Here is a 21,852-nt window from a genome sequence, read left to right as displayed (position 1 = left end):
TTTGTGTTTGTTGTGCTGATCTATGGGTAACACTGTTTTGAGTATTTGAAGGGCTGGTCTTATCTTGGTCAATGCCCTCAGTCTTTGCTTATCTGAAAATGTCTTCATTTCTCCTTCATATACAAAACTTAGTTTTGCAGGGAATAAGATTCTAGGCTGGGTATTATTCTGTTTCAGGAGAGTGAGAATGGGGCCCCAGTCTCTCCTTGCTTGTCACGTTTCAGTAGAGAAGTCTGGTGTTATTCGGAATGGCTTTCCTTTGTGTGTTATTTGCTTCTTTTGTCTTACAGCTCTTAGAAGGGCCTCTTTAGTTGACATTTTGGTCAGTCTCATGACTGCGTGTCCTGATGTCTTCCTGTTTGCATTGAATCTCCCAGGGGTCCTTTGAGCTTCTTGAACTTGCATCTGGAGATTTTTAGCAAGGCCTGGGAAATTTTCCTCTATTATATCTTCCAATAGCTTGTCCAACCTTTGTGTGTTTTCTTCTTCCCCTTCTGTTAACCTTATGACCCTCACATTAGGTTTCTTCACATAATCCCACCTCTCTTGTAGGCTTTGCTCTTTTCTCTTGTTTCTCTGCTCTATCTCTGTGACCGATTTATTTAATTGGAAGGTGTTATCTTAAATCTCTGAGATTCTTTCTTTTGTTTGATCTACCCTGTTCTTGAAGCTTTCCACTGTGTTTTGTAGTTCCCTGAATTGATTTCATCATTTCCAGGAGTTTGGTTAGACTTTTCTTCATTGTTTCAATTTCTTTAGTGAATTTTTATTCCAGATCCAGGAATCTTTTTGTGTTTTCTTTGTGTTGGTTATCCAGTTGTTCTTGTAAGTCGTTGAATTTTCTTACGATCCATGTTCGAAATTCCTCTTCTGTCATTTTAGTGGTCTGATTTTGCTTCGTGTCCATTTCTAAGGGGCTGGTGCTCTTCTTTGGGGGTGTGCTTTCCGTTTGGTTCTTAATATTTCCAGAGTTCCTTTGCTGATTTCTTCCCATCTAGATCAGTTGTTGCTTCTTGCCTTTAGGTTTTTGTTTGGATCTCATTGAGCTTTTTAAAATACTTAAATCCCGAGTTATTGCATTAGACCTAGAGCTGGTATGACTAGGACAAAGACTGTTTCTGATTAGTAAATTTCTACTCAAAACTTCTTCTTTAATCCCCTAGAAGAGGTAATGACCAGCACTTGCCTAGGACAGTGTGGCTCCCAATCTTGCCCAGTCTGGCCACTCTGGAGGAAGACTCTGTTCCTTATTTAGTCCTTCCCTACCCTCCTAGCCTTCTAAGTTGGTGTTGTTTTGTAAAACTAGTAGAAGTTGGAAGAGTGCTAGGTATCATGCTTTTCTATATTCTGGCCTCTCTATCACCACTAATGTTACTTTTACTTTATCTTGGGTAAAAATATGGGTAGTCTGTAAGCAACTCTAAAATCATTTCAAAAAGACTTTCACAGAAAACTAGAAAAGAATAGTGGTACATAGAAACTTTAACTGTTTTGTGAATTGATTCTACAAAAAGAAGTTGGTTTCATTACTCATCTGTTTTGTCCTCCCTGGAAGGAGAGAATAAAAGACATTCCATGTCTTTTAGCCAGGAGAAATTGACGCTAATATAGGTCTAGGATTTTCCTATGAGACTTACCTGTGAAAAGAAAGACTGCAAACTAATATCCCTATTGAAAGAGTTTTTGGGCAGGGTGTGGTGGTTCACATCTGTAATCCTAGCACTCTGGGAGGCTAAGGCAGGAGGATTGCTTGAGCTAAGGAGTTTGAGACCAGCCTGAGTGAGGGTGAGACCTGTCTCTACAAAAAAAATAAATAAATAACAGGAAAGAAAGAAAGAAAGAAAAATGGCCAGGCATGGTGGTGCATGCCTACAGTCCCAGCTACTCAGGAGGCTGAGGCAGGATTGTATGAGCCCAGAAGTTTGAGGTTGCAGTGAGCTATGATGACACCACTACACTCTAGCTGGTGTGACAGAGTGAGACTCTGTCTCCAAGAACAAAAAAGAATTTTTTTTACTCCTCTGGGTTCTGTGAAAGGACTAGGGGTAAGAATAAATTGGTAATTGTTCCTTTGCAGATCACTGTTCTGCAGCTCTCTGCACTTCTAAAGCAAGCAGATTCCAGCAAAAGGAAGTTGACTCTGACACGCTTGGCTTCTGCGCCAGTTCCCTTTACTGTGTTAAGCCTTACTGGAAACCCTTGCAAGGAGGACTACCTGGCGGTTTGTGGGCTGAAGGTAAAAATCTTGATCCAGGTTTGATTACCTTGCATAGTGGACCCAAGTCACCTTCTCTCCCCTGTTCTCAGCACCACTTTTTCTTACTCACTGTTAAGATTAAAACTTAAAAGCTGTTGAAATGCAAAATGAATCTTTCTTTGAATTCCTTCCAGGTCTTCCAAACTGCTCCTGTATTGGAAATAATCTGTGTGTTTTTGAAACCTGAAATGTTATTAGACAGCTTAAATATTATACTATCTGAAGGCAAGGAATGTTAGGGAAGAATAGGAAACTTTAGAACTCTGAAATGAATTAGCCTACTTTCCAAATCATCTTTTAACTGTTTTGTTCCTTACATTATCCAGGACTGCCACGTGCTCACCTTTAGTAGCTCAGGTTCTGTTTCGGATCACTTGGTATTACACCCTCAATTGGCAACGGGGAACTTCATCATCAAAGCTGTGTGGTTACCTGGTTCGCAGACTGAGTTAGCAATTGTCACTGCAGACTTTGTTAAGGTACAGTGGTAGCTCTTTGATGCTATGGTTTTAGAATTGTTCTACTTTTAAATCCAGAATGTCTGATTTCCATTATGCATGAGCTTCTTCCAAAAGTTAAAAATAAAAAAATCACACATTTTGTTGCCTTTTGCTATGTTGCTGAGCAGGTGCTTTCTGTCTGTAGGCAATAGCAAATTCATTCTGGTTCTGCCCTCACTGTACCAAGTGCACACCTATTACTGTATTTGTTATAGAATTTGTTTATGTGTATTTTTCCCCTACTTGTTCTTTGAGGGAAAGAAAAGGGATATTTTATTCATCTTTCTATGCCCAGTGCCTAACACTTGGTAGGTGCTTGTTGAATGAAGAATGAATGTCCATTACTAGCCAGTTCCAGCTGTTTGGATTTACCAGGATAATTGGGGATGGGACTGAAATAGATTTCCCTTATTTAGTCTTTCTTCCATCCTGCAGATTTATGACCTGTCAGTTGATGCCTTGAGTCCAACCTTCTACTTTCTCCTGCCGAGCTCAAAGATAAGAGATGTTACCTTCCTTTTCAATGAGGAGGGAAAGAACATCATTGTTATAATGTCTTCAGCTGGGTACATCTACACTCAGCTCATGGAAGAGGCCAGCAGTGCCCAGCAGGGACCCTTCTATGTCACTAATGTCCTGGAGATCAATCATGAGGACCTGAAGGTTAGAGCACGTGTTGCCGTTTCTTTCTATTCCAGATTTAATTACTTAGCAACTCCTCTATTCTTTTTTTCTTTCTTTTTGCTTCTAACTTTTTACCTAATAGCAAAAACTCTTGTTCTTTGAGACTAAACTGATGCAATTTGAAGTTCCTTTATTCTCAGGGTATTTGTAATGTTTAACCACAGGGATTTCATGCTTAGAGTATGAGAGCACCTAATCTTGATTTAAAATTAATAACCAGCATAAACTGGAAGCTGGTAGCCTAAGCAACAGGAGGAGTTAATGCAAATGTGTGCCTTTTTCCCAACAGGACAGTAATAGCCAGGTGGCAGGTGGTGGTGTGTCCGTGTACTACTCCCATGTATTGCAGATGCTGTTCTTCAGCTATTGTCAAGGCAAATCATTTGCAGCCACCATTAGCAGGACAACTCTGGAAGTGTTGCAACTCTTCCCCATCAACATCAAAAGGTAGGAATGAGCATTTAATGTTCAACTTCCCCAATGTCCACATTCAGTAGGGAATCTCCACTCCCACTTGCAAGTACCTGGTATCTGTTTTGAGTCTAGTGAAACTTAGTTCTCACCAGCAATCCTCTCGCTTCCCTGCTAGGTATCTTAAAATCAAGCAGCATCCAGGGCTGGCAGGTAGGGTTGCCTGCATGGTTTGTCCTCCACTGTGGTGATCCCAAGCTGTAAGAGGAAGTTTTGAGGGGCCAGTGTTACTTAGAAGGAAAATCTATAATCAAGGCAGGCAATGTGATTTTAATGTGAGAAGGGAGCTTAAGTTTCTCCTAGCCACTCTGCCTGCCATAATGCCCTTTAATTTTCCTTCTTGGGGGAAACTTACTCTGTCAGCAAATAAAACATAGTATTAGTAATGAAAGCATGGTTGGAATTTGGAGAAGTAGTGAGAGTTTTATTTAGGGAGGAAGAAGAGGCTTAAAGTCTCTTCTTATCTTTCTTATCTGCCTTTGAAGCCATTATAGCCTTTTCTTTCATGCCTCTCACCTTTGGGAATTACCTGCTTTGGGATGAAATAAAAAGGACAGCAATTCACACCTAACTATGTGCTTGGAGATCCTTATCCACCTCTTCCTCAGACATGGAGCCTAGCAGTGAAGGTTCTACGTGAGGATGTCTCCTGAGGGCACACACTGGAGTGTATGAGGGAGTGTACATGGTTGGAATAAAACTGACTTGTGGATAATCTGAGTCTCTGGCCAAGGATATTGCTCTGGGGTCACATAGCTATTTAGAGGATGGCCTTAGGTCAAGATAAGAACTATTAGGTGGTGATTAACATCCTAACTGTGGCCAATTTTGTTGTCTGCAGTTCCAATGGTGGCAGTAAGACTTCTCCTGCCCTTTGCCAGTGGTCTGAGGTGATGAACCACCCTGGCTTGGTGTGTTGTGTTCAGCAAACTACAGGTGTGCCACTCGTAGTCATGGTGAAACCAGACACTTTTCTTATCCAAGAGATTAAGACTCTTCCTGCTAAAGCAAAGGTCAGTGGTATATTCTCCCGTCACTTTGCTATGAACCCAGTCTTTGTTTATAGTTTTATATTTATGTCACTTTCCCACCTCTTTGAGTGGAGGCCTATAAAAGATTTTCTGGCCTTTTTCTTCTAGATGCCTTTTCTTTGTCACCCTTCAGCACCTCTGACTATGAAACCAGTTGCATCTCTCTCCCTTTATCGCTGTGGGTTCTGATCTACAGGTATGGGAACTAACACTTTTGTCCCCTCCTTCTAGATCCAAGACATGGTTGCCATTAGGCACACGGCCTGCAATGAGCAGCAGCGGACAACGATGATCTTGCTGTGTGAGGATGGCAGCCTCCGCATTTACATGGCCAACGTGGAGAACACCTCCTACTGGCTGCAACCATCCCTGCAGCCAAGCAGTGTCATCAGCATAATGAAACCTGTTCGAAAGCGCAAAACAGCTACAATCAGTAAGGCCCCTTCTCAGAAGACTTGTGGGGGAATGGGAATGGCAGTCTTCTAGACAGTGACTCAGAATATACTGTTGCAAATATCTTTAAAGAAATAGTGACTATCCTGCTTGCACATTTTGTAAAGTTAGAGGTATGTGCTAGCTTATTTCCCGACAGCAGAGTCACAGTTCCAAATGGCAAGTACCCATTGGCTGTCTACTTCAGGTCAGAGGTTCTTTGGTGCGTAGTAAGGAGTTATGTCTTGGGCCTTGTTTGAGAGATTTTTCTCTCTGGGTTTAGGGAATATGGCTTGCTGGCATAATGGAACTGATTGAAGTATAGATCCCTTGAGTTGGTTAATTTCCCACAGAGTAGTGAAGAATCCATCACAGGTCTCTGAGCTGGTGGTCTAGCACCTGACTAATAGAGGACTCTTCAGGGAAGTGAAAGTTTGAATTTAGCAATGAGTGAATCCAACTAAGCAAAGACCATTGCAGGGATCATTGCATCACCTTAAACTTGTAGATTTGAGATAATGGTATAGCTCATCCTATAAAGAAATAGTTTCTATTTATTTTGAATAAACAGACTATAAAAGAGCCTTATTGTTATTAACTATAGACCTGACACCAACGCCAGATGTCTTTGTATTGCTGGGACATGTTGTGGTTAGGGATGATAACCACTGGAGAGCTAATCACATGTAGGCATCATGCTGATGCAAACATGATCATCCAGAATTTGCTTAGGAAGATTAGAGTGTGAGTGTGGGCTCAGTCTGAGAGGAGTCTTTCCCTGTGGTGTGGGAGCAGAGATGGTAGAGACCACACATACTGATGCTCTCTGGCAATCTGGTACCGTTCTCTGTAGCAACCCGCACGTCTAGTCAGGTGACTTTCCCCATTGACTTCTTTGAACACAACCAGCAGCTGACAGATGTGGAGTTTGGTGGTAATGACCTCCTGCAAGTCTACAATGCACAACAGATAAAACACCGGCTGAATTCCACTGGCATGTATGTGGCCAACACCAAGGTGAGGACTGTGCCGGGCAGGGGTCAATCCTTGGATAGAAGCACTTGTAAACAATCTGGTTTGAGAACACATCTCCTTTTAGAATGCAAGTATAAAGCATATACTCAAAGCCACTAATCCGTAAATCTAGTTAAATGGTCCCTTAAGTAAATGAATACTTTCCCTCACTTGCCAAAAGATTCCCATTCTATAGGCTGGGTTTCCACCAGTACTGGCAGGATTGCTGTGCAGAGGGCAACAGGAGGTTGTTAATGTTGGGGAGAAAAAGCCTGACATTGAAGAGAATCCACTCCCTTCCTCTGTTTTCCCATCTTTGGAAGCAAGGAAGTCATCATGGGGAGTGGTTAAAAGGATGAAGATCTTGACTAGGTTCACACATTGAGATAATATCAGAGGAAGGATTCAGACTTTGAACTTAGAACTTCTATTAGTTTTCTGATGTGTGCCTTATCTCCCTCCAGCCTGGTGGCTTCACCATTGAGATTAGTAACAACAACAGCACCATGGTGATGACAGGCATGCGGATCCAGATTGGGACTCAGGCAATTGAACGAGCCCCATCATATATTGAGATCTTCGGCAGAACTATGCAGCTTAACCTGAGTCGCTCACGCTGGTTTGACTTCCCCTTCACCAGAGAAGAAGCCCTGCAGGCTGATAAGAAGCTGAACCTCTTCAGTGAGTCACCAGCCCCTGGGCAGACTCAGTATGACTAAATTGGGTGCTGGTCTGTGGCTCTCCAGTACTTGGGAACTTCTCTGTAGTCTCTGTCATTAGGAAACTTTGAGCTTCATTTAAGCTATAAGAGGCAAGGAGTACACTTGAGAATGGAAGGGATAAAGATAGGGTAAAACTCTGTTGAGTATTCACTTCTGTAGTGTTGGGTCAGCCTCACTGATGAGGCTGCTGCTTTGTTGAGGCCAAGAGGAAGCAGGTTGGCATGTGAAATCCCAAGCCTTTCTTAAAGCACAGAGGAAAGCCTCAGGTCACAGGTGGCTGAGAGGTGGTTAGCAATACCGTGCTGTGCCGTTGAAAACTTCAAACCGTCAGAGTACAATTCCTTGAGCCTTTTTTAAACTGGCATCTCTTCTATCATTTACTGGCCATTGTGTGATATTATTTCTTCTGGAACTAGTTGCTGTTAGTGTGAATGTGATGATCTGTACTTTGAACAAAGGAAGTGCTTAGAGACCCCTGGGGGTGAGGGTTGGATGCAATGCCCTCCTGAGCAGAGGAGGATCCTTACAGGGAAGGTTAGGGCCTCTTCTGAGTGGGAGAATTAATAGGTTTTTGGTCCATAGAACTGTTTCCACATGCATTCAACATCTACATGTGAGTAAAGTGCTGCTGAGGTTTCAGGAGGTAAAGTTCCTATATGTCTATAAAATAGATGTGATTTGCTTCTTTGCCCCAACTGGTCTGGTCTTGGCTTTGGAGAGATTATAGGAGTGCTTTAGAGAATGTGCTTCCTAAAGGCTTCTCTTACTTGTTGCAGTCGGGGCCTCAGTGGATCCAGCAGGTGTCACCATGATAGATGCTGTGAAAATTTATGGCAAGACTAAGGAGCAGTTTGGCTGGCCTGATGAGCCTCCAGAAGAATTTCCTTCTGCCTCCGTCAGCAACATCTGCCCTTCAAACTTGAACCAGAGCAACGGCACTGGAGAGAGCGACTCAGCTGCCCCTACTACGACCAGTGGAACTGTTTTGGAGAGGTACCAGTGCTGGCAGGGCTTGGCTGGCAGGGCTTGGCTTGTTACATTTTCCACTCTTGCTGTAGAACCTTCCTGTGTCTTGAGAGAGTCAGCCTTTAATAACCATTCCAAGTCTAGCCTGTGATTTTTAAGCTTTCATAAAACTCCATATTCAGTTTCTCCTTAGCATGTGGACAGAGCCTGAAAAACATGCTCAGAGTCACTTGACGCTGGTGTCTCTGCCTAGGCAGAAGTTTTGTCCCTTCTCTTAATGCTTAGGTAATTGGAGGCCACAGACAAAAAGGTATTTAAGCCAGTATTCTAGATTAGGATCCATCCTTGTGGAGATTATAGGAAACATTTTCCCTTCCATTCAGATCTCATCATCTTTTCATTTTTCTCTGCAATAGCTACTTCTGTGGTAATAACGTTGCCAGCAAGAGAGGCTGTCTGCTGCATCTTGTAGCAGAGTCCAGAGTCTCCCTAAATCTCCCTACAGTGGCATTCTTAAGCATTGTGCTTGGCTTCTTTGTGCTAGGTAGCTGCTGGTTTGCCATGGTAGATGAAATAATTCATGATGTAAGATTTTGAGTTTCTTACATTGTAAGTTATAAGAATAGCTTTGCTTGGAATCACTGCCTCCCACCAGCAGCCTCCCCCTTCCTCCTTTCTCTTTCTTTTTTTTTCCCTACCCTGTTCATACATGGTTTGCTTAGGATGTATTTCCAGGTATCTCTGAGCTTCACATTTTTTTCCTTTTTTTTTCTTTGCTTCTTCCCCAAGTTCTGAAACTGAGTCCCTAACCAAGCTGGACCGGTTAGTATGCCCTCTTTCTTTTTCTCTGCACGAGTGAGTGTGTGTCAGAGAGCAGTGTAACCAATGGTGTGGCTTTGCGTTGATTCTGCTTCTGTTTAAGAGTCCTCCTGCTTCTTTCTGTTGTGGTCATTGCATGGCTACAGAGCTGTCCATGTGTAAAAATGGAGTATATGGAGGACTGTAAGTGCACACTTGATGTTGGCCGCATCAGGCGCTGTCTTGGATCTCTCTTCCTTACCTCAGTCCTCTCTGCTCCCCATCTGTAGTGGATTAGAAGGGGGTTGGGGGTGGAGGAATTAACAACAAAGTCCTACCATCTGATAAGCCACCAGAGTGCTTGTTCTGCCCAAATTTGTTTTATGCCTCAGTTTCCTCTCCCTAGTTCTTTACTGCCTTCGTCTGCCCCTTAACCCCTTTTTCTCCAGCTGCCTTCTCAATGCTTTTCTTTCTCTATCCAGAGCTTCAGCTATCAGGATGTTGTTCTTTTTACTATACCACATTAAACTCAAAGGAGTAAGCTCTGGGGAACATGTTACCTGGTACCCTTCAATAGTTGAGTTTCCTGTTCCTTTCCTAAGGGAGAAATTGCTCAGTTTTCTAAAGATGCTTTGTACTACCTCTCGAATGTTGACAATTGGCATGCACCTAAAAATACAGTTTTTTTCTCTACCCAATACTTAGGGCCTCATAGGAAATGCATTTGTGCATTTTCTTGGAGATATAAGTAAAATATAACCTTAACCTTCGTAGTGTAAGAAGATGGCTTTAACCTTTCCCTTTGTGTATCCCTTTGCCCACTGATCTCTGGGCACCTGAGCTTTGGGTCCCACTGCATCAAGTCTGTTAAGCCCATCTCAGTGATCCCTGCCACAGGCAGCAGAAGGAAGCACATTTATCCTCTTTGAGGAAGAAAAGCCCTGTCTTTGAGTTACGGATTATGAACATGGCCTCAGGTTGATCTCCGAGCAGAAGCCAGGTTTCTCCTGGCCTGTAATGCAGGAAACGATATGCATGGTGCCTGTGGCAGGTCTTATTGTGCTTTGATTTTGTATTTGGCATTCATTAGCTGTCCCCAAGGTCCTCATGACTGTAGTTTGCTTAGGCTAAAGCACAAGGCAACGAGAACGATGCTTGTACTCAAGCCAGGTTTTCTGTCTCCTCAGGCTGGTTGTGAGTTCTTTAGAAGCCTTGGAAAGCTGCTTTGCTGTTGGCCCAATCATCGAGAAGGCAAGTTACTTTTTCAAAGCACATGGAAGCTTTCTGAAGAGGCAGGAAGTCAGTGGAGTTGTCTGCGGCCCTGAGGCCTCACAGCTAAAGAACATTTATAGCATAATCTTGATTTGCAAAGAAACTCCAGAGAAGTCTTCAGCTTAAAGCCTATGTCCTAATTTGCAGGCCCATAGTGAGAGTGTGTTGTAGGATAGGATGAGTGCTGGTACAAGAGCACCATTCTGGGAGTCATGAGCTTGGATTCCATTTCTTTACCTATATGGTTGGAAGATTATAATTTTTGAAACTTTTGTTTTGCTCTTTTTAGTCCATGGAGTATAACCTAGCCCTGGTGGCTAGAAGGAAGGGAGGGGGAAACAGAATGTAGATAGTTCATTCTGCCATGAGTTAGTGATAACCCAGCTGTCTGTTGCATCAGGAGAGAAACAAGAATGCAGCTCAGGAGCTGGCCACTCTGCTGCTGTCCCTGCCAGCACCCGCCAGTGTCCAACAGCAGTCCAAGAGCCTCCTGGCCAGCCTGCACACCAGCCGCTCGGCCTACCACAGCCACAAGGTAACCGCTCCCTCTCAGGGATGCCTGTGTAGAAACGGAAGTTGTCCTGACAGGGAATCAAGTAAGTGGGCTTTTTATGTGTAAAGCAAGGGCACAGCAAAAATGGCGTTGAGATTAAACCCAAAGCATCTAAAGTTTCTTCTGAGAAATTTGTGACTACCACTCAAAACTGAGGATAAGCCGGCTAGTGGGCCACTGGTTTGTACTTATTTTTCTGTCACTCTAACAGGATCAGCAAGACTTAAGAAAGAGAGGGAGGGACATTGAGCATGGGTGGCTTCTCAGTGGAGAAGAGTGAGGTTAGGGATCCCTCAGGAGGTAAGGGCTGCTGGGTATCTTTACTCCCCTGCCTGGTGCGGAAGGTGTGCTGTACTTATTGGCGAGACAGTTGTGGGATAGTTGTTGGGGAGTCTCTGAAGGGAAAGAAAGGCCTCACCTGTAAAAGAATATAGGTTGGGCCAATTTCCATAGATGGAAAGATGACAGTTCAGATCCATGAGGAAGAAGGGCTCTGAGAGAAGCTACCAGCCCAGAAGCCACAGTTAGCTTTTGTGCCTCCAACCCAGAGAATTGAGAAATGTGAGTTTAACCTGCTGAACCTCTTAAGGAAAGGCAATTTTGGAAACATAATTCTTGGATAATATGAATTTGCTAAGAAATGACACTTGTACTATTGGAAAGAGATCTGGGATGTTGCTGTTCTGGAGAATTAGGGTAATTTCTGCTTTTATTGTCATACTTTGATTCTTTTTTTTTGGCATATTATGGGGGTACAGATTTTAAGGTTTCAATAAATGCCCATTTCCCCCCCTCCCCCCTAAAGTCTGAGTCTCCATCATGACCATCCCCCAGATGGTGCACATCTCACTCATTATGTATGTATATACCCGCCCCCCTCCCCCCATACTTTGATTCTTATTGCATGGTTTCTTAATTTTTTTAGTGACTTTAATATCTTATATATTAAGAAACTTAAATATATTGGGCTGCTTTGAAGGTGTGGTAATTAACCTGTTCTCCTGAGAGAAGGTAACAATCCTGACCATCTATCAGGTTTCCTCTAGTCTTTGCTTTTATATCAGCCCTTGTTTATCATTGATCCTCTGTGATCTTGTTGTTTTACTAGGATCAGGCCTTGCTGAGCAAAGCCGTGCAGTGTCTCAACACATCCAGCAAAGAAGGCAAGGATTTGGACCCCGAGGTGTTCCAGAGGCTGGTTATCACAGCTCGCTCCATTGCCATCATGCGCCCTAACAACCTTGTCCACTTTACGGAGTCAAAGCTGCCCCAGATGGAAACAGGTGAACTTGGCCTATGTGGCCGTGGTCCTGAAATCTGCTTAATACACCTTTACCCTCTCATCCTACTGTTCTCACTGGCCTCTGACTGACTTCATGCTTGGAGATAGGATTTTACTCCCTGGTCTTTGTACCTTGTAGGGCTTTTAACATTAGGATTATACCATTTTAAATAGAATCCCTTTCCAGTGCTTATCCCTTTATTATCCTTGGGTTTATTTAGTATTTTAGATGTGAGGTATAATCTGTCTCTGAAGTAACCACCTCTTATGATCTTCAGGGTATAGCTAAGCTCAGTTGAGCCCTGCTTGCTTTAAAGCAGTTGGGTCATATCTTTTGCTTTCATGCTGTTCTTTTGCCAGTATTTTATTATTATGTGCAGTGGCCTTTCTCAGTGCTTGGTGCTGTTTCCTCATATTTTCCTCATGTTGGCTGGGTAACAAACCTATTTTGCTAATGTCAAATAGAGTTTATTGCTGCCTTTATGATTCTCTGTTATTTACATGCTTCCATATGCCATCATCATCCTATTCCTCTTTCTAATACTGCAATCCCAGAATCATTCTAGAGAAATCTCTAGAATGTTCAGATGTTCCTCTAGGTTTTAGAAGTTGAACATTTGGAATTGAGGTCTTTGAATCTGCTGTAAACATCCTGAATGCTCCACCTTCTACTTAATTCTAACATACAGTGTTTTCTGTGATATTCCTTTCCCAGACTGTTTTTTTCCTAGATGTGCCTGCTGGAGTCTAGGGATAGTTGGCATATTGACTGGGGCCCCACTTGAAACTCCCTCCCCAGGCAAGCTTCCTTGACCTGAGTTAACCTTAAAACAAATTAAATTCCATCTCAGATGTACCATCGTTAATAATTTTCTTTCTCCTTCTTAGAAGGAGTGGATGAGGGGAAAGAACCACAGAAGCAGTTGGAAGGAGATTGCTGTAGTTTCATCACCCAGCTCATGAACCACTTCTGGAAACTCCATGCATCCAAACCCAAGAATGCCTTCCTAGCACCTGCCTGCCTGCCAGGTATTACATTAAAAGGGGTGCTTGAATCTTGATATATAGTGAAACATGATGTAAGTTATGTCTTTGAACAGCTATGACCCTGAGCTTTTAGCTTTCATCCTTTATCATCTATTTCTTCTAGAAGTTATAATTGGGAAATAGAAATCTGTGAGTTGAGTGCATTGTTCTTGATACAGGAATTTAGCAGAGTGGGAGAGTGTGGGATTTACTTGTCAGTATCTCTTCATGTAGGGTTGAATAGTTTACATAAAGAGACACTTTATGAATGCGTGTGTGTCCTTTGTGGTATTTATAATTGTTTTAAAAAGTCTTTCAAAGCCAGCTCAAAAGGTAAAGGTTAGCCGGGGTGCAGTGTCTCACACCTATAATCCCAGCATTTTGGGAGGTCAAGACAGGAGAATTGCTTGAGGTTAGGAGTTTGAGACTAGTCGAGCAGCAGAGCAAGACCCTGTCTCTTCAAAAAAATGGAAAAAAATTAGCTGGGCATGATGGCAGGCACCTATAATCCTGGCTACTTAGGAAGCTGAGGCAGGAGGACTGCCTGAGCCCAGGAGTTCAAGGTTTCAGTAAACTATGATTAGGCCACTGTACTCCAGTCTGGGTGACAGAACAGGACACCATATCCAAAAAAGAAAAGAAAAAAAAGAAAAAAAGATAAAAGGTAAGAATTAAGCATCAGCCTTGAGAATTATTTGATTTCCAAACTACTGTTGCTATCGTATCTAACTTTTCACACTAATAAAAGTTCAGGTGGAAGGGTAAGAATCTGCATAGTAATATAGAAAGGTGGAAAGATCCTGGTATTCATTCGCATGTGGAGGTTACTTGGGCAGTAAGCCTAAAAGATGTGTCAAGGTGGTGTTTTGTCATTGCCTAAGGTTTGGGGATAGTAGGAGACAGCTGGTATCTGTCTACCTCTTCATATTTCCCTTCCTTGTCTTTTGATATCCACAGAGGGTGAATAGCTACTTATTTCTGTAATGCAGGAGATCTGGAAAGACCTTTGAGGGCAGTTTGGAAGATTAGGAGACCATTAATAAAACAAATCACAAATTGCAGACAAGCTACATTCCCTTGTGTGTGTGTGACAAACTATAGTGTGTGTGCGTGCTTTGCTATGTGTGTGGTGGTCACTTTTATTAGCTTGACCTTTACACAGGGATAAGAATTTGTACTTTTGTCTCAGGCTCTCAAGTAGCTAGAGATTTTCCCACCAGATTTTCACATAATATTTTTCTCCCCTTTAGGCCTAACTCATATTGAAGCTACCGTCAATGCTCTGGTAGACATTATCCATGGCTACTGTACCTGCGAGCTGGATTGTATTAACACAGCCTCCAAGATCTACATGCAGATGCTGTTGTGCCCTGTACGTATCATTACAACTCCAGATATCTCTCATCAGCCTGTGAGTTCGCTAAACTAATGAAATAAAATAGGCCTAAAGGAAGCTGATGGGAATTAAGAGTTTCAAATATCAATAAAAACTTTAAGATCTTTCTCTGTTGAAGAGAAAGTTTTGAAAAGGGGATGGATTTAGTCATTTTTGTTCAGTGCTGAATCCTCAGGAACTAGCCTGATACTTGCTACATAGTGCCAAGTAACTCATTGAAGTGTTATTTAAATGAGTATGTGAATGAATATAGTACATCAAGGTTTCTATTTCTAGTGACCCTGTCACAGAAGCTATATGTTAGAAGTACTGATTTTAGCACAGAGCTAGGATGTGCACTGGGGGCCTGATCATCTGATGAAAAGCCAAAACCATTTGTAGAGGGCCAGAGTGGCTTCAGGAGCAAATGACCTGACAGTCTATCACCAGGAACCGAGAGACAAGAAGGAAGTAAATGGGTCTTATATGTGCCAGGTCAGGAAGTGGGTATTAAGTTAATCTGCTGAACTTGGTTGGCTGGGGTGCAGGTGAGAGTAGACAGATTTCCCCATGCACATGAGTGATTGACTGAAAAAGGAAAGTGTTTTATATAGATAATTTCATGAATAATTTAAGACCTAAGCATGACAGTTTCCTTTTAAACCACAGGATCCTGCTGTGAGCTTCTCTTGTAAACAAGCTTTAATTCGCGTCCTAAGGCCCAGGAACAAACGGAGACATGTGACTTTGCCCTCTTCCCCTCGAAGCAACACTCCAATGGGTAATGTGAGGTCTGGGTTTAGGCTTGAGTCTCTAGGGGGGCGGAGGCGGGGGCGGAGGTGGTGGGTAGGGAAGGGAGGCACAGCAGTAGGATATACTGCTCACATTGACTGAGGTCCTGCAGACTTTGTTCGTATATCTTTGTTTTCACCCTACCTTATTTTATAAAGAATGTAAGGCACATCAAAATGCATAAAGTAAATAGAATAAAAGTAAAGAAAATCAAGGCCTTGGGAAAATAAAATTGCCATAATAAAATCAAGCCAGGGATACAGAAAATCTACTATATCACAAGACCTTGTAAGGTTTTTAAGTGAAGATCTTATATTTGGCTGAAAGCTTCCTAGGAGCCATAGCAAAAATAAAATAAGAACAGTTACAAAAATCACAGTGACCAAAGACAAAACATACCCATATTTCAGGCACAGAAAGCTCTTGATTAAGGGTCTGTTTTGTTACTGAAGAGTCAGAATCCTCAGTGGACTTACCTGCAATAAGTGTGATAGCAAATTTCACAGGAATTTCCCTCATGATATACTTGGACATAGTCAAGGGCATAACATTTTACATTTTAGTAAAAGCAATTCTATAAGGTATCTAAATAGCGGCCTTACATAACTCTGGTTACTTGGTTTGATTCAGGGGTAAATTTCAAATGAAAGTCACATATGTAAATTTAAACTTTCTAATAGTCACATTACAAAAAGTAAAAAACAAATGAAGTTAATTTACCAACAGTTTATTTAATCCAGTGTATGAAAAATGTTATTTCAATATATAGTCAATATAAAAAGTTATTAGTGAAATATTTTGCATTTTTTGGTACTACCTTCAAAATCCAGTGTGTATTTTACAGTCATGGCACATCTCCTTTGTACTAGCTACATCTTAAGTGTTCAGTAGCCACATGTGGCTAGTGGCTACTGTATGGGACAATGCAGGGATAGAGGAATATATACAGCTGTGACTTTCAGACAGTCTTCCTCAAATATCATTTATCTTACCTAAGCTTTTGATAAGTTAGGCAATAGTTTGTGGCTCTTTTCTCTGGCATGAACCTAGAGTGGAGATAGTTTATGTTTCTAATGAAGGACATATTTACATGCTTTAACAGTCCATCGAGTGGAAGACAAGGTCTCTCTCCTCTTCTGACTATTAGGAATCTCACCTAGACTCTTCCTTATTAGAAATAGAAAGCCTTCCCACCTTCACATAGAAGTGGGCCCAGACAGGACCTTTGTGCTGTCCTTGATTTCCATTCGATGGTTTTGTACTTCAATTCTGGTTCTTCTCATTATGATTATGTAGTGTGAAAAATCTCACTGACCAAGTTGTTTTTGAAAAAAGTAGTGAAATGAATTCTAAGCTGCCATGGCAGATAAAAGATAAACATCTCAATTGTATTGTTTTTCCTGTCTTTCAAGGTCTCCTGTGAATTGGTGGGAGCTGTGGGGCCTACTGGTTTTACATTTTTCTGCTTTATGGAAATCCCTTTGGAATCCAGGGTTTTTTCCCACCCCCTTTGCCAGCTGGAAAAGTCTATTCCTCTGGGGGGCCAGCTGTCACTGCCAGCCCTATCTTCCCAGATCCTGCTAGGTCCAAGAAGCAAGAGAACAAGACCAGGCATAGTACCCTGGAGTTTTATCTTTAAAGCCCAGGGTGCTAACTGGTAGCTTGTCTTGGGTTTTTGTTGCTACATGACTTATCATACCATATGCCAAGGGAGGAAAACAAGCACCTTTAGGTGACTGGGGTTTCTTTGACTCAGGAGACAAGGATGATGATGACGATGATGATGCAGATGAGAAAATGCAGTCATCAGGGATCCCGAATGGTGGTCACATTCGTCAGGAAAGCCAGGAACAGAGTGAGGTGGACCATGGAGATTTTGAGATGGTGGTGAGTCTCTGGCAGCAGGAGAAGGGGAGGAGGAGCTTCAAAACTCTCCTCTAGCTCTTATTCAGTGGACTTCCAAAAGTTACCATTTACCATGGGACACTGACAGAGCTTTCTCTCTGCAGTCTGAGTCGATGGTCCTGGAGACAGCTGAAAATGTCAACAATGGCAACCCCTCTCCCCTGGAGGCCCTGCTGGCAGGCGCAGAGGGCTTCCCTCCCATGCTGGACATCCCGCCTGATGCAGATGACGAGACCATGGTTGAACTAGCCATTGCCCTGAGCCTGCAGCAGGACCAACAAGGTAGAAGGCAATGCCAGGAACAAAGTGGCCCATTGGCCTTGCACAGGAAAGAGGGTTTGGCAGTTACTGATATCCAGCTGACTTAGCTTGTCCCCACATTTGGGGAGAGGTTGATCTGGGTGAGAGCTGTTCAGAGATACAGGTGGAGAGTGAGAGGGGTTGTGGTGGGAATTTCAGTCTGGGAGCCAATCTCATGGTTTCTGCTAGTTTGGTTTTTTGGATTATTTCTTCCCGAATCTGTTAGATTCCTCCAGCCTGTGTCCTGCCTGAGCTGAAGGAAGCATTCCACCATCTCTATAACTGAATTTGGTGGGTGGACAGCAGTGGCTGTTGGTTACCTTCCTCTAGGCCAGAGGGGTCACATGCTGGTGTTTAGAGACTACTGAGGGCAGCAGGTGGCCAAAGCAGTGCTGTGGATGGGGTCTGGAGGGGATGTTGTGCTCACTCTCCACTTGTTTCCCAGGCAGCAGCAGCAGTGCCCTGGGCCTGCAGAGCCTGGGACTGTCCGGCCAGGCACCCAGCTCTTCCTCTCTGGACGCAGGAACCCTCTCTGACACCACAGCATCAGGTAACTGTCCACAGCAAGGAGCACGGCTCAGGGCCCCAGGACCCTCAGGCCTTGTTTCCACTGCTGTGAGAGTGTAATGGGCAGCTGCTTTGACAGGCCATTCTGGACTTCCTGCTTCTGCCTTGGCTTTAGAAATATGGGTGTGGAAGACATAGTGGATACAGCTTGGCAACGGTGCTCGTGGCTCTGCTTCCTTACACCTTGCATGCTGCCTGGCTTTAGCTGATTTCCCAAGGAAGGGCTGAGAGAGCAGTGTGCAGGCTGATTGGCGATAGGGCTTAAATTATGGCCTTCAGTGTTCTTTGTCAGAGTTCTAACGTTTTGGATAATATTAAAAGGGAGACGAGAAATAGAGCTTATACTTTTTAAACTTTTCTCTTTTCGCTAGCAAATAAAAGTGAAGCTACAAGCTGGATTGTGCTTCAGAATTCTTGATCAGTATGGACAACCATCAGGGATCTATGAACTTGAGAGATAGGGTTTTTGTGGACGATTAAAATCCATAGGAAATCTTCAAAACTTATTTTGACTTTACTTTCACTCTTTTCCCTGCTCAAACAATTCTTTCCTGAATAGAGAGTTGGACTAAATGGAAATACCTGATCAACCCCCAAGTAATTTAAAGGTTGATTTATAGTGTTTCAGACTGATGCTTCCCTATATTTGTTTTTTTCTTTTGGGAATTTTACCCTGGATAGATAAGAAAGGGAGAAATTGGCTGTTCCTACCTGCTGCCATGGCTTGTTGCTTTTCTTAGGTCTCTTCAGTTGCTGTCATTTCAGGCTTCGAGGTTGCTGTCATGTTGTGCCAATTGTGTTCCTGTGCTCTGTGGCTGTCTTGGCTTTCCTACCCCATGTATCTCATCCAGCATTTTCCTCCTGTCTCAGCTCAGCCCTGATCCTGGATGCTGTGGCTGTCTCTGGGGAATTTCCTTGCTTCATTATTAGCATCTGATGAGATCGATTAGGAGGTGTGAAATTTCCCAGTGAGCTCCCCTTTGGACCACTTGCTAGAAAAAACCAAAATGGGGTTGGTTCAAGAGCTCAGGCTAAGTGATTTCCTACATAAGCACCAATTGACTGATCACAAAACAAATCCAATTAAAATTCAGAGTTCTAAGCTTTGAATGGTAATGGCTAGTTTCAGATCTCTCAGCAGGTGTCAGTAACACCTAAAACAATGGTGACCATGAAGAATTTTTGCTAGAAAACTCAGCGTCCATGTCACAGATTCTTACTGAATCTCTGCACTGTTCTACTTGCACTGTAACGTAACAGCGAAGGAAATGCCCAGTGAACTGGGTTTTCTTCACTTCTGTCTAAGTACTGTTTGCAATGCACTGTGTATAGTGTTTGTTCCTCTTAGCGATTAACCAGCGAAGCAAATCTTTCCCTTTTTTCTTTGACGACAGGATATATAAACTGCATTGTGTTCTCTGCACTATGTGGTTTGATGCTTTCACTCCAAGGAGGGTTTTTACCTGTAACAGCTCTCGTTACTCTCTCAGCTCCAGCCTCAGACGACGAGGGCAGCACAGCAGCGACTGATGGCTCTACCCTTCGGACCTCTCCTGCTGACCACGGTGGTAGTGTGGGCTCGGAGAGCGGGGGAAGTGCAGTGGACTCAGTGGCTGGCGAGCACAGTGGTAATGTGCCTGGGGGTCCTGTCTCCTTGGGCAGAGGGTGGGGACAACGGAGGTCCTGGGATTGCTTTTGCAAAGAGAAGTTGTGGGGAATCATTGAAAGTCTTATGGAATTCATTTGACTTCAACCCTGGAGTTTCAAATGATTAGTAATAATGGCTTATGCTCAGTGAGGTTAGTATTGAAATATTTATAGGTTGCTTTTAATTATCTATTAGTGGGAGAAAAGCAGTGACCTGCATAATTCCAAATTGTGCTTAATCTAAAGCAATTATGGCGTGACCTTGAAACACATTATCCTCCAGTTTTTGCTCATTTAATGGGGGAAGATATTTTTGGGGTCAATCCTGTTGTTAATGATCTGATTTGTTAACATAGCAGGCCGTCTCCACAGTATACTAGATGGATGAAGGTGAGGCTCTAGAATGAGGGAGCATGACATTTCAGTGTCACCTTGTAAATCAATCTGTGGTTAACGATTGGATATGGACAATTTTTATGGAGGAGATTAAGAGCAGCTGATAATTTCTAGATTCCCATGTCAGTGTATGTTTCCTGTGAAGTATGAGATTGAAATTTATCAGCATCTGAGATTAAGATTGTTCCTGTAGGTGGGTCTCATGTATAGGGAAAGGTAAATGGCTGTCACGAGAATGATTTAATGTAGTGCTGTGGGACTTTATTTAACTTCATATAGAAGAAAAAATTTTCTCATGCTAATAGTTATCCTCTAACCATTGCTGACTTCAGAATGCATTGGGTTCAATTATGCTTTGGGAGTTGATTTGTGCTTTTATAATTGTTTCCCTCTAGTATCTGGCCGGAGCAGTGCTTATGGCGATGCCACAGCTGAGGGGCATCCAGTTGGACCAGGAAGTGTCAGCTCAAGCACTGGCGCTATCAGCACCACCACTGGGCACCAGGAAGGAGACGGCTCGGAGGGAGAAGGAGAAGGGGAAGCTGAAGGAGATGTCCACACTAGCAACAGGTCAGGACCTACTCACTCACAGTTAAGAGGCTTGCCTGTCTGAGAATAGTTCAGGAATAGCAGGATTGATTAGTTGTAGGAGATGGAGTGGTGATACCAATATATTTCTTTTGAAATGTAAAGGCAATAAACTCATGAAACAGTTTAAAATCTTAGAAAGTGTTTTGGATCTGTTGCGTTTGTCCTATTAGAATTATATCAAATCAATTACAGAGAATAGAAAATGGTCTTTATCTTAAGGCTCACCTAAATTCTTTAGTAACTGTGAAGTGATTGTTGTAAAAATATGTATCTTCCTTACTCAAATCTTTCTTGTTTCATCAATACCCATAAGTTCACTGCGTAGCACATTCCTTTTTTTTGCTTCTTCCCTGTTCCTTTCACAGTAGCATACTCTTTATAAATGGTTCTGTTTGAGGCAGCAGTGATGGTTATTAGGTATATAATACTAGAAATGGCTCCTTGTTCAGCATCTTTATAAGATAAAGGAAAAATATGACAGAGCAAATACATGTTTATGGCTAGAAATAGCAATGGTAGAGCATTTTGAAATCAAAAGTAATCTATAAAATCTTAATCCATCCATCTCAAGTAATTGTGGTGGTATTTGGTAATAGATTGGTGGAGTGAATAACACTTGTGATATAATGTTTGTTGAATTTGTTGAGGCCGATAGTTATCACATTAGTGCAAAAATAGTGAGTTAGAATTTTGCACTGAATGGTTTCTATCAGGGAAAAAAACACGTGTCAGGCATCAGAAACATTTGAAAAGGGCAAAGGAGTGGGTCCCCCACATCCCCCATATCTCCCATATCCTACTGCTTGAACATAAACCACTTGCAACATTTCTTTGGATGACCTCTGCTTTTGTTAACTGATGATATATTTTTTTTTTTTTTTTTTGAGACAGAGTCTCGCTTTGTTGTCCAGGCTAGAGTGAGTGCTGTGGCGTCAGCCTAGCTCACAGCAACCTCAGACTCCTGGGCTCGAGCGATCCTTCTGCCTCAGCCTCCTGAGTAGCTGGGACTACAGGCATGCGCCACCATGCCCAGCTAATTTTTTATATATATATATCAGTTGGCCAATTAATTTCTTTCTATTTATAGTAGAGACGGGGTCTCGCTCTTGCTCAGGCTGGTTTTTGAACTCCTGACCTTGAGCAATCCGCCCGCCTCGGCCTCCCAAGAGCTAGGATTACAGGCGTGAGCCACCGTGCCCGGCCAACTGATGATATTTTGATGGAGTTTGTTTTTTAACTTCCTAACATAAAGGGATTTTCTTCTTAATTTT

At 42.7% G+C, this 21,852-nt stretch overlaps 1 protein-coding gene across 5 annotated transcripts in view; it reads left to right on the top strand.

Annotated features, from left to right (window-relative positions):
* Positions 1-21,852, top strand: part of UBR4 (ubiquitin protein ligase E3 component n-recognin 4) — a 141,330-nt gene that overhangs the window by 57,619 nt on the left and 61,859 nt on the right. The window contains exons 41-61 of one of the 5 annotated variants that reach the window (XM_075994537.1): positions 2,078-2,236; positions 2,584-2,736; positions 3,193-3,420; positions 3,731-3,888; positions 4,754-4,925; positions 5,175-5,376; positions 6,229-6,392; positions 6,854-7,070; positions 7,888-8,104; positions 8,867-8,899; positions 10,063-10,126; positions 10,548-10,682; positions 11,809-11,983; positions 12,874-13,011; positions 14,259-14,380; positions 15,053-15,164; positions 16,932-17,062; positions 17,185-17,362; positions 17,826-17,930; positions 19,438-19,575; positions 20,386-20,560. In XM_075994537.1, the coding sequence (XP_075850652.1) occupies positions 2,078-2,236; positions 2,584-2,736; positions 3,193-3,420; positions 3,731-3,888; positions 4,754-4,925; positions 5,175-5,376; positions 6,229-6,392; positions 6,854-7,070; positions 7,888-8,104; positions 8,867-8,899; positions 10,063-10,126; positions 10,548-10,682; positions 11,809-11,983; positions 12,874-13,011; positions 14,259-14,380; positions 15,053-15,164; positions 16,932-17,062; positions 17,185-17,362; positions 17,826-17,930; positions 19,438-19,575; positions 20,386-20,560 (3,176 nt within the window). Of the gene's footprint in view, positions 1-2,077; positions 2,237-2,583; positions 2,737-3,192; positions 3,421-3,730; positions 3,889-4,753; positions 4,926-5,174; positions 5,377-6,228; positions 6,393-6,853; positions 7,071-7,887; positions 8,105-8,866; positions 8,900-10,062; positions 10,127-10,547; positions 10,683-11,808; positions 11,984-12,870; positions 13,012-14,258; positions 14,381-15,052; positions 15,165-16,931; positions 17,063-17,184; positions 17,363-17,825; positions 17,931-19,437; positions 19,576-20,385; positions 20,561-21,852 lie in introns of all 5 variants that reach the window. The other 4 variants (XM_075994538.1, XM_075994536.1, XM_020285476.2 and 1 more) reach the window with 4 other exon arrangements.

This window comes from Microcebus murinus, chromosome 2, assembly GCF_040939455.1.
Source record: "Microcebus murinus isolate Inina chromosome 2, M.murinus_Inina_mat1.0, whole genome shotgun sequence".
NCBI lineage: Eukaryota > Metazoa > Chordata > Mammalia > Primates > Cheirogaleidae > Microcebus > Microcebus murinus.
Note: the sequence above shows the minus strand (reverse complement) of the source record. Positions and strands in the feature narration are given on the sequence as shown.